This window comes from Tripterygium wilfordii, chromosome 2 (genome assembly GCF_013401445.1).
Source record: "Tripterygium wilfordii isolate XIE 37 chromosome 2, ASM1340144v1, whole genome shotgun sequence".
NCBI classification, from domain to species: domain Eukaryota; kingdom Viridiplantae; phylum Streptophyta; class Magnoliopsida; order Celastrales; family Celastraceae; genus Tripterygium; species Tripterygium wilfordii.
Window position 1 is genome coordinate 6,870,315 of NC_052233.1, and position 11,073 is coordinate 6,881,387.

The following is an 11,073-nucleotide window of genomic DNA, read 5'->3' on the forward strand; positions in this document are numbered from 1 at the left end:
CCTGGCCTTTGTTAGATGTTGATGGTGTTTATCAAGAAAAAGATGGAGTAAAATGGGCTTTTGGCTGCCCGGTTGACTTCTTAAATAAACACGCTATCTAAACTTGACGACAAACACTTGTCCTATGCTGGGCCTAATGGGTTTTCTTCCTCGAGTTGAATAGGCTTTTTCATGGAATTTTAGTCACACCCTAATGTTTACTAAAGATATCCCTTGTTAAGTGTAACCCATAAAATTTTAGATTTTTACAAATACACCAAAAGTACCTAAAAACTAAGATATTTTATAAGTGCACCGTAAGACTAAAAACATAGCAAAAACAGGGGTTACCAGGCACACTATAAGGATTTACTACCAAGACTGGTTGACTCCTTGTCTTCATCTGCTTTATAATGTTACAGGATCCTTGTCATGCATAAAAGGTCATAGCACATGCCCTGTAAGTTCACTTTAGCTACAACACATGCCTTTTGAGTTTTTTTTTTGTAATTTTTGCTTGGATTAGTATCACGATTGTCTATAACTTCATCGTACACGGGTTTTGATCTTCTGCAACATGATTTCCTTTGTTTCAAAGTTTCATTTGTTTCGAATCTTGCACTCTGCACCTTATTTGTCCAGTTGAATGACATCTTTAGTTATACACCTTTTCGTCTCTGATTAGGAAGTTGATAGTAGATTTGAACCTAAAGGATGATGTCTTTGGGGATTATACTGAAAAGTTTGCCGATGTGAGGATCCTCAGCAAGCAAAGCTGCTGTAGATCCAGATGCAGTGTTTTATCATCACTTCTTCTATTCTATTCGTTCAAATTCTTCTTTCATTACTCCTCATTGTTTTCTACCTTTTTTTCCTGCATCACTAGCTTATCGCAATTTTTTTTGGTCAGAAAATGACCGTTAGATCATTGAAAACCATTATGTTGCTGTTGTTGTTTTTCCATCATTTGAACCATACGTTCCTGGAAAAGGTGTCCTGCAATTGGAGTTCAGCTGTGATATAATGGCTACGAAGCATATATAATAGTAGTATGGATCTATGGATGGCAATCTCATGATGCATGGGATTGTAATTTTTATACTGACTTTTAGCCATTGTATGTCTTAAGCTTGAATGATATTCAAACTCTCTCTCTTATGCTTTTATCTTCTTTTCTTCATTCTCATCTCCATTTTTTTTCTTAAAAGACCTGAAACATACAACATTAAATCAGTATTTTATATCATGGTATCGGAACAAAAAATTCATGGTGTTGATCCACTAGTCATTACATCAATGTCCACAATCATAGCTGAGGCCATAAACTTTATGATACTTTACCTCCATTGATTTCTAACATTCCTTCTACAACATTATCGTATGAAGGGAGTTCACATACAATATTTTCTGCATCACAAAATCCTACCACTTCACTTCACAATCTATTTTACCCAACCCACCACCCATCTTCTCCACCTTCCCTGCTATCACCACTCATCAATACTCTACTCAACCTGTGATGCATAACTCAACTCCTACATAGAATCCATTTTCAAATCCTTATAATTTCCCATCCACAGATTTTTCAATACAGGCGGCCATGGAATTTTATCTGTTTTATATGCATCGTCAGGTCAGTTACAACTCCAATGAACACCAACCAGTGTGTTCATAAATCAGGTTATACCCTGTTTTAACTTCCTCCTGGGGCAACCCCTCTGTTCATGTTCATATATAATAATAGTTTCAGTGATACAAAATAGTTGAAATCTAAAAAAATACCAAAATCCTGGTCTGATTAGAGACTGCAAATCTTACATTGCAAATTCACATAACACACGACCCTTCATTACAACTTCATGCATCTCCAAACTACAATCACACATCCACAGACAAAACATTTATTTCATTATACTGCTTTGTGCTTACATAGAGTTCTATACGACGCCGTTTCTAATCTCAGCCAGAGATTTCAATAGCCTTGACATCGGGTCTCTTCACTTCCTCTTTAGGCACTGTTACCGTGAGGATACCGTTCTCTATTGAAGCCTTAACCCCTTCCAACTTGGCATTCTCCGGCAACCTAAACCTCCTCACAAACTTGCCACTGCTGCGCTCCACACGGTGCCAAGTGTCGTTCTTGTCCTCCTTCTCCACGCTCTTCTCTCCGCTGATCTGAAGCACTCTGTCATCCTCGATCTCCACCTTTACTTCCTCTTTCTTCAGCCCCGGCAGGTCTGCCTTGAACACGTGGACCTCCGGCGTCTCCTTCCAGTCTACCCGAGTGTTTACGAATGCCGAATTCTCGCGAGAAAGAGAAGTGGAAGGGAAAGTAAAGTCTTTGAAGGGATCCCAAACGTCGGGAGAGAAGGGGTCGAAGACGCTGCTTCGTCGATTGTTGAAGAAGCTTGGAATCAAAGACATTATTGCACAACCAATTGAACCCTAATTGATCTCAACTTTGCACGATTTCTAACTCAAATGTCACTGCTGCGAGAAGACAGGAGTACAGGCGGATTTATAGGATGCAGGGGAGCACTCTAGTAGCTTCACGAAAGACCGATTTGGGGGTTGCCGAGAGTCGAACTCATCGTTGAAAGGTCACTGTTTCAGAATTGATTAAGGAACTCTCTGATCACTTTCTGAATCTTCTTTCTTTTGGATTTATTTTCTTGGTAAATTCTGGACTCGATTTTTACAGGTTCATGGGGGATTGGGCTTCTTTAATCATGAAATGCCCCTATTTCGTTTCATGGCTCAACAATTAACCAGTTTTATATTGGGCTTTTTTAATCATGAAATGTCCCTATTTTTTCTCGTGGCCCAATTACGAGATTTTCTCCCAGGGATACTATTGAACTCAATCTGCTCGTTCTTTGACTTCTTTCAAGCCAAGGAATGTTGGAATTCTTGTTTTAGTATAGTTTTTTGTTTTCTTTTGTAAGCTAGCTTTTCTGTAGACACAATTGGGGCAATCGCCTGGTTGGTTATCTTTCCAAGCTTAAGGATTAAAGGTGTCTAAGGTCGGGAGTTCAAAACTAATTGGGATATTTTACGAGAGTTCCTTGGTTTCGAGTTCATATATATGATTTTTGAACTCTTGGTTTCGAGTTCATATATATGATTTTTGAGAAATCATGGAGATCATGGGGGAGTCATCACATATGCTTAACCCACGATTTTTGGAAAAAACTCTCCTTTTAATTGGTCTTTTGGCGAGGGCAAAATAAAGTGCCGAATTTCTTTCTTCTATTGAGACTTCAGGGTCTCTCCTTTTCATCTTTTGCTGGACAATTCTTCTATTCTTTGGTCTTGCCTTGTTGAGTTATCAGAGAGAGTTTCGTTTTGATTATTTGGTTGGTTGTTATACTAACAGTTGTTAGGTAAGAAAGTGAGCTGGGCCACCCTAGGGCGGCTTGTTGCAGGCTCGGCTCGTTTGATAAATAAGCCGAGGTTGGGCCTATGTTGAAGCCCATTATGCCCAACGGGCCATGCCCGAGCTTGAAAGAGTCTGGCCCTCAGACCCGAGGGCCTACATATACAATATATTTATATTATTCTATAGTTAAAAGTCCAAGCCCACTTTCATCACAATACTCCAATATTTGATGGGCTCATTCTAGATGAAAATGCAAATAGCCCACTTTTACCCCAAACCTCCTGTGAACCTAATCAACAATTATGTCTCTACTGCTGCTTGAATTTTCATCCCAAGCCTCTGCCTCACAACTCGGCGTTCATCTCCTTTAGTAATTTCTGTATTGGTTGCAAGTTAGGGATTTTTATTTGATTGGTTTAGTCGTGTGCAGTTGTCATGGCTACTGGTGTGTTGTTTTTTCTCTTAAACCTTGTAGATTGGGGAATTTGACTCTATAATTTGGCTTGCGATCTGGGTGACCAAGAGGAAGAGGTTTGCATATTCATGAGACGGGCCCATTGATTTTTTAGGCCCTATCGAGCTCGGGCCTCAATAAGAAAAGGGTCGGGCCAAGGACCTATCAAAGTCTGGCCCATTTTCATCCCTAACAATTGTGTTGTTGTTGGTGTGTTTCGAGGATGTCTGGGAGGTGATATTACGCGAGTTACGAGCACGATAAAAATAGGCAACAAATCACTTTAAATAAGCACGCGATCTAACACTTCCTATGTTGGGTTTTGTTCCTCAAGTTGAATGAGCTTTTTTGCTTTGAACTTTCAGACATATGATCCACTTGATCATGATTTTGGGATTGGGCCTTGTTGTTCCTCATGTTGTTAGTTTCATATTGCTAAAAAAAATAGTATAACAAGAAACTCAGCACAGTTTTGGACCTTTAGGAAAGTAACTCTATAATATAAAGAGAGTGAATCAGGCAAATTAATTTAAAAAAATCGAAGATATCCCTTTTTTTTGAAATACCATAGAGAATTATACTTACGGTTGGAATCGAATTTTGGATACACAGATATCTAATCCAACCGATTGTAAAGAAAGCCAACTCTCGTTGGTAGATACCCTCCTTTAGTTGGTGGCTCGTGTATTATCTTGGATTTATGGAAATGGGTTAGGTGGAAGAGAATTTTATTCATTCTTTTTAAGCGCACTCTAAAACAGGGAAATTTGTATTCCATTTTACCTCTTTGACGCTTGGATTTATGGTAATGGGTTAGGTGGAAGAGAATTTTATTCATTCTTTTTAAGCACATTCTAAAATAGGAAAATTTGTATCCCATTTTACCTCTTTGGCACATTTGCCTATATTGCAGTGTAACCAAACAAAAAAGGTTAACTTGTACTACATTTTACTACAAGTGGAAAATGTACTATCAGTCTTCCTACAAAACCCGCAACACTCTCCTTTATTAACGACCGTCCTCAATTGTTTTCACCGCAGCACCAACAACACACTTTCAGGTAGAGAGAGAAACTGTAGAGTGAGAGAGTCATGGATGGAATGCATGATCATGGTATGGGTGATATGGGTATGGGTATGGATATGGGTATGGACGACATGATGCACATGACCTTCTTTTGGGGGAAGAATGCAGAGGTACTGTTCAAAGGATGGCCTGGACACAGTTCTGGCATGTATGCACTGTCCTTGATAGTGGTATTTGTTTTGGCTATTATTGTTGAGTGGCTCTCTCACTGCCAGTTAATCAAGGCCGATACGAACCATGTCTCTGCCGGGTTGCTTAAGACCGTGATGCATGCTTTGAGGGTTGGTGTTTCTCTGGTGTTGATGTTGGCGGTCATGTCTTTCAACGTTGGTGTGTTCTTAGCCGCCCTGGTCGGTCATACTGTGGGGTTCTTGCTCTTTGGGAGTGGGATTTTCAAGAAATCAGACACTATTCCTCATAAAGTTTCTGATCTTCCTCCAATGAGTTGTTGATTGATGAATAATTCATCTCTGTTTCCAGGAATTAGTCAACTTTTCATATTTTATACATCCTTAATCAGTTATGTTTTTGGGTGGTAACTATGATGTTCGTTTCGTAAAAATAGACAGTTTTGTGGTCATTTTTGTTTGGTTCTCAGTTCTCGCATAAGGAGAAGATATTGGTTGCTCCACCCGCTAGATGCATCATTTTTGGCGGGAAAGAAATAAATAAAAATGTATATGGTGGAATAAAATAATAAAAAATGTGTTTGGCATCGTGGTGTCAAAACACAAGTTTTTTCATTTTCAATTTTGTGCCCAATCAATTTGAGTATTCAATTTATATTCTTACAAAAATAAATTGATATTAATGAAAAAATATTCAATTTTACCTTCACCTCACCACATTATTTCTAATCACACGTCAAATAATTTTGTCAATGCAATTCACAGTGTCATAGGAGAAAGACTCCCAAACAAACCGGTTAAATTGAATATTCTCGAGTAGAGATTAAAACCCCAGTTAGTGATATGAAAAATCTTCGAAGTTAAGTACAAAAGTAAGGGAAATTTGAATTCGAATTCAAAGAATCTTCATACAAATTTGATCAAATTTGTAATTTCTGATTCAGTGATCAGTGTTCTTTAAACATGATAGTTCAACATCAACGGCAAGGATCATGCCCTGATAGTTCAACATGATAGTTTATGCATGTGTTCTTAGATTAAAACATGATGATTCGACATGACTAAGTCGGCTACAATCATGCATTCTCTAAATAACGGCAAGGACCATTCCTTGATACTTGATAGAGAGCATTTGTGTGATATAGGCATTGAAACTGTAGTGGCAGACACCAAGTTGAGCTTTTATGAAAATCACGTCTGACCCACTAGCTAGTACAGATAAAGTCATTATTATGTGAAAATCTAAGGAAGTGCCATTTTAATCACAAGGAGGAGTTAGTTACTATCAATCTCCACTTCTAATTGTGAAAATGGTTAATTATATTCTAATGATTCTCTTTTGATCGATTCCTCTCTAAGAAACTGATGATTAGCTCCCCTTTAATATCATGATTCTTAATTAGCTTACGTGGGAAAATAATTAGGCGTTGTGGGGGAAGAAGAGGTATTATTGGTTCATATTGGAAAAAAATTTCACAGTACAGATTTTCCTAGGCCTAAAAGGACTTTTAGATTTCTTAATTGATTACATACTTCACTAATTAAAATACTACTTAAACCAATTAATGTGCTATTATTAAGTAATTAATCATGACCAACGAGAGGTGGCTCGGTTGACAATCGATTGGGTTAGACATACGTGTTCTCAATATTTGATTCCAATGAAAAACATATTTCTCAATGACATTTAAAAGAAATAATTAATCATGAATTTCCAAATAATAAGGAAGATATATAGTAGAACTGTAGAAAAATAGGTGTGTACAAGTAATGGTCACTAATAGTATTAGGTATGGATGGGATGCGTGTATCAATGAGCCTATCTAGCCTTAAAACATGGAACCGGGCTGCCCTACTGGCCATGCCAATCAACAAGCAATAGCATTTTTAGCCAGTCCACTTTCATTTTTTTTTCTTCTTCTTTTTTTTTTTAAATCAGAACTTTATTAATGTGAAAGAAATAAAAAAGCCTCACCACCCAACCCAAAAGCAGCTAACAACAATAACACAAGACCCCAACCTGATTGAACAACAAAAGAAATAAGCAGATCTTCAACAAGGTGGCGGTAGAATGAAAAAACCAGCCAAACGAAAGAACTAGTTGTTGTCTGCCATTTTTGTCCCAAGTCAACTAGTTTTTGCTTGTGCACCCTGCTAGGTCTAGGTCTCGGTATCGAGCCGATCCGGCCCAAAAATTTAGGGTTCAAGTTCATATTGATCATTCGAGCTTCAAGCCGGACTTGGGACAAAAATGGTAACCCAAGTTCCAGCCTTGGCCCAAATGATTCGGACTTTGGGCCTATTTGTTCTACAACACGTAGCAATTGGTTAATGCTAACAACATAGTACATATAGCAGGAAACAGATCACAAATGTAGATCTTCTAGTGATGCGACAGCAAGCCATATTAGACCAAGCAAGTGAACGTGTAGCTAGATGAACTGAACTTGTCTTTTCCTAGGCTTCGCTGCTTAACCTGGCCTTTGTTAGAGGTTGATGGTCTTTATCAAAAAAAGGTGGTGTAAAATGGTTTTTTTGCTGCCCGATAGGTTTCTTAAAGGAAAACTTTAGTCACACCTCATTGTTTATTAAAAACATTTCAACTCTCATTGACTTTGCGTTGATTTTGTGTTTTTTTAGTTCCCAACTAATAACACCCCACCCCCTAAGTCTTTAAGAAAGAGTGTGTACTATGTAGTTCTTCGGGAAAACGAAAAAGGGATTTGCGTGCCTCTAAGGCTAAGTTTGCTGCAGATCATGGAGGAGAGTAGAGGAAGACCGGCGCACATCGCAACTGCTTGGATCTACACGATGGCTTTGCAAGCACAATGGATTTCAAAGCAGTACTGCATCTGGATCTACAGCAGCTTTGCTTGCTGAGGATCCTCACATCGGCAAACTTTCCAGTATAATCCCCAAAGACATCATCTTTTAGATTCGAATCTACTATCAACTTCCTAATGATCAGAGACGAAAAGGCGTATAACTAAAGATGTCATTCAACTGGACAAATAAGGTGCAGAGTGCAAGATTCGAAACAAAGGAAACTTTGAAACAAAGGAATCATGTTGCCGAAGATCAAAACCCGTGTACGATGAAGTTATAGACAATCGTGATACTAATCCAAGCAAAAATTACAAAAAAAAGCTCAAAAGGCATGTGTTGTAGCTAAAGTGAACTTACAGGGCATGTGCTATGGTCTTTTATGCATGACAAGGATCTTGTAACATTATAAAGCAGATGAAGACAAGGAGTCAACCAGTCTTGGTAGTAAATCTTCGAAGTTAACCCCTATTTTTGCTATTTTTTTAGTCTTGGGGTGCACTTCTAAAATATCTTAGTTTTTAGATACTTTTGGTGTATTTGTAAAAATTTAAAATTTTATGGGTTAGCTTAAGAAAGGGTATCTTTAGTAAACATTAGGGTGTGACTAAAGTTCCAAGAAAAAACCTATTCAACTCGAGGAAGAAAACCCATTAGGCCCAGCATAGGACAAGCGTCAGCTATCAAGTTTAGATAGCGTGCTTATTTAAGAAAGAAAAACTTTAGTCATACCCCGATCTTTTCGAAATATACCCCTTGTGAAACGCACCCTTAAAAATGAATGATATTTTTAATGACACCAAAAGTAGTCAAAATCTCATACAATTCTAAAATACACCCCAAACCCTTAATTAATTTACAAACTGCTATGACCTTATTTGCACCGTGATGATCGGAGAGGAAGACCTCCTTCGACCCGTGAAACTGTAGCCGATTGACTCTTTAGGCCGGTAGTATCATCTCAAGTGCACTTTCACGTTAACGCCATGCCCATCCGACTTGATCCGGTAGATCCTCGCACGCAATCCACAGCAGCCAAAAATCATTGCCAAACGAATCCATTTGATTCCAATGTTGTCAACGTTAAAATAGTTGTTCATGTGCTACCTTTGATGGCTTTCTTGATGTGTTTGACTGTATAGGAATCTAAAGTTCATCTCGGTGCCTTTGGTTTGGTCATGGAAGTTGAAGAACCATAAACGCCGACACAATTGAGGCCAAGTGTACAGTCCACAACTTCAAGAGCTACACCAAGCTTGATGCCGTTGACAACGAAAGCTTCTTCTGTTATCTCGAGTATAATTCTAGTACCGGAGCTTTCAATTCCGATCGAGTCGCTGTCTAATGTCGCCTTGCTGGTGGTAAAGGTGAGAGAGAAGTTGGAGTGGGTGCGGTGGAAGAGGAATAATGATTGAGACCCTTAAAAAGTGACCTCAAAATACCCTTATAATGTGGAGTGTTGGATATGAAGTGGGTTATACATATATGTTTTTAATCAATGACTATTTTAATGCCACATAGATTTAGAGGATTTTTGGGATGATATTTTGGGGGTCTATAGCATTGTCCGTGGGAAGAGTTCACATCTAAAAAATCATAAAGTTAAAGTAAAGTCAACCTAAGTCGGGGTGTGATTAATAAAGTTAGAGGTGTGACTAAAGTTTTCCAATTATTAGACATGATGCACCTGATCATGATTAGAGAGAGTGAATCAAGCTAATTAATTTATTGCTTCTGTAATCAAAGATATCCCTCCAATTCCCTTTAGTTGAATGGATCACCATGGCTCGTTTATTATTTTGCGATTTGTGGTAATATGTTAGGCGAAGAGTTTATTCTTTCTGAGCAAACTTTAAAATAGGACAATTTGTACTAAAGTGTACATTCCTCCTATTCTGCCTATTTGTCAGTTGTCACATTTTCTATATTGAAGTGTACTGTGACTTAGCAAAACCTTTACTTAATAACTTGTACTGCATTTTACTATCACTAGAAGATGTACGACCAGTCTTCCGAAAAAACCCGCAACACTCTCCTTTATGAACCCCCTCCTGGCCCTCTCCACCACGACACCGCTAACATACTTCCAAGTAGAGAGAGAATAACTAGAGAGAGAGAGAGCCATGGATGGAATGCATGATCATGGTATGGGTGATATGGGTATGGGTATGGATATGGAAATGAATCACATGACCTTCTTTTGGGGGAAGAATGTAGAGATACTATTCCATGGATGGCCTGGACACAATTCTGGCATGTACGAGTTGTCCTTGATAGTGGTCTTTGCTTTGGCTGTTATTGTTGAGTGGTTCTCTCATTGCCAGTTAATCAAGGCCGATACGAACTATGTCACGGCCGGGTTGGTTCGGACCATTATGCATGCTTTGAGGGCTGGTGTTTCTATGTTACTGATGTTGGCTGTCATGTCCTTTAATGGTGGTGTATTCTTAGCTGCTGTGGTCGGTCATACTGTGGGGTTCTTGCTTTTTGGGAGTGGGATTTTCAACAAATCACATACTACTCATCCTCATAAAGTTTCTGATCTTCCTCCCTTGAGTTGTTGATTTGAATAATTCATCTCTGTTTCTAAGAATTCGTCAACCGTGATGTTCGTTTTGTGTTAGTTTTGTTTGTTTCTCAGTTCACCCGCCATTTGCATCGTTTTTGGCGGTAAAAAAATAAAAATGCGTCTGGCGGAGTAAAATAACAAAAATGTGTTTGGCACCGCACGTACCACTCGCCATTCGGTGTGAAAACACGTTTATTTTATTTTTTCCAAAATTTGTCTTTAATCAATTTTATTATATAATTGTTATCTTTAAATAATAAATTCATCAAAAATAAATTAATATTAATGAAAAATATTCAAATTTGATCTCATGGAGTTGTTCATAATTTCTGATTCAGTGACCTGATAGAGATGAAGTAAATACAAATTTCATCCGGTGGACTTTGGTATTACTGATTCATTGAAGAGAGCATAGTGTTCTTTAATTAACACATGAATTAATACAAATCATAAATAACGGCAAGGACCATTCCTTAATTGATAGAGAGCATTAGTTTATGCACAAGCATTTTGATACTAATTGGGGGCCTTCTATACATATTAATTATTAGTAGCAAGATTTATTCTACATACTTTTCTATATTTTGCATTGTTTATTGATAACTTGTGCATTACTATTTTTTTTTTGAAATACCGTTAAGAAATATGCTTCAT

General features: G+C 38.0%; 3 protein-coding genes across 3 annotated transcripts; 2 read left to right on the forward strand and 1 right to left on the reverse strand.

The window, feature by feature from the left end:
• Positions 1-1,750: 1,750 nt before the first annotated feature.
• Positions 1,751-2,618, reverse strand: LOC120005914 (17.3 kDa class I heat shock protein-like). Its single transcript, XM_038855802.1, has one exon. It carries the CDS (start codon positions 2,401-2,403, stop codon positions 1,939-1,941), a length of 465 nt encoding a protein of 154 aa, XP_038711730.1. The 5' UTR covers positions 2,404-2,618; the 3' UTR covers positions 1,751-1,938.
• A 2,213-nt stretch (positions 2,619-4,831) lies between these two features.
• LOC119980301 (copper transporter 1-like) lies at positions 4,832-5,649 on the forward strand. Its single transcript, XM_038822942.1, has one exon. The coding sequence runs from the start codon at positions 4,905-4,907 to the stop codon at positions 5,349-5,351; it is 447 nt and encodes a 148-aa protein (XP_038678870.1). The 5' UTR covers positions 4,832-4,904; the 3' UTR covers positions 5,352-5,649.
• A 4,266-nt stretch (positions 5,650-9,915) lies between these two features.
• LOC120006394 (copper transporter 1-like) lies at positions 9,916-10,659 on the forward strand. Its single transcript, XM_038856423.1, has one exon. It carries the CDS (start codon positions 9,974-9,976, stop codon positions 10,412-10,414), a length of 441 nt encoding a protein of 146 aa, XP_038712351.1. The 5' UTR covers positions 9,916-9,973; the 3' UTR covers positions 10,415-10,659.
• The last annotated feature ends 414 nt before the right edge of the window (positions 10,660-11,073 follow it).

Coding starts and splice junctions, on each gene's coding strand:
- LOC120006394 (XM_038856423.1), top strand. CDS start 9,974: ATGGATGGAATGCATGATCATGGTATGGGTGATATGGGTATGGGTATG.
- LOC119980301 (XM_038822942.1), top strand. CDS start 4,905: ATGGATGGAATGCATGATCATGGTATGGGTGATATGGGTATGGGTATG.
- LOC120005914 (XM_038855802.1), bottom strand. CDS start 2,403: ATGTCTTTGATTCCAAGCTTCTTCAACAATCGACGAAGCAGCGTCTTC.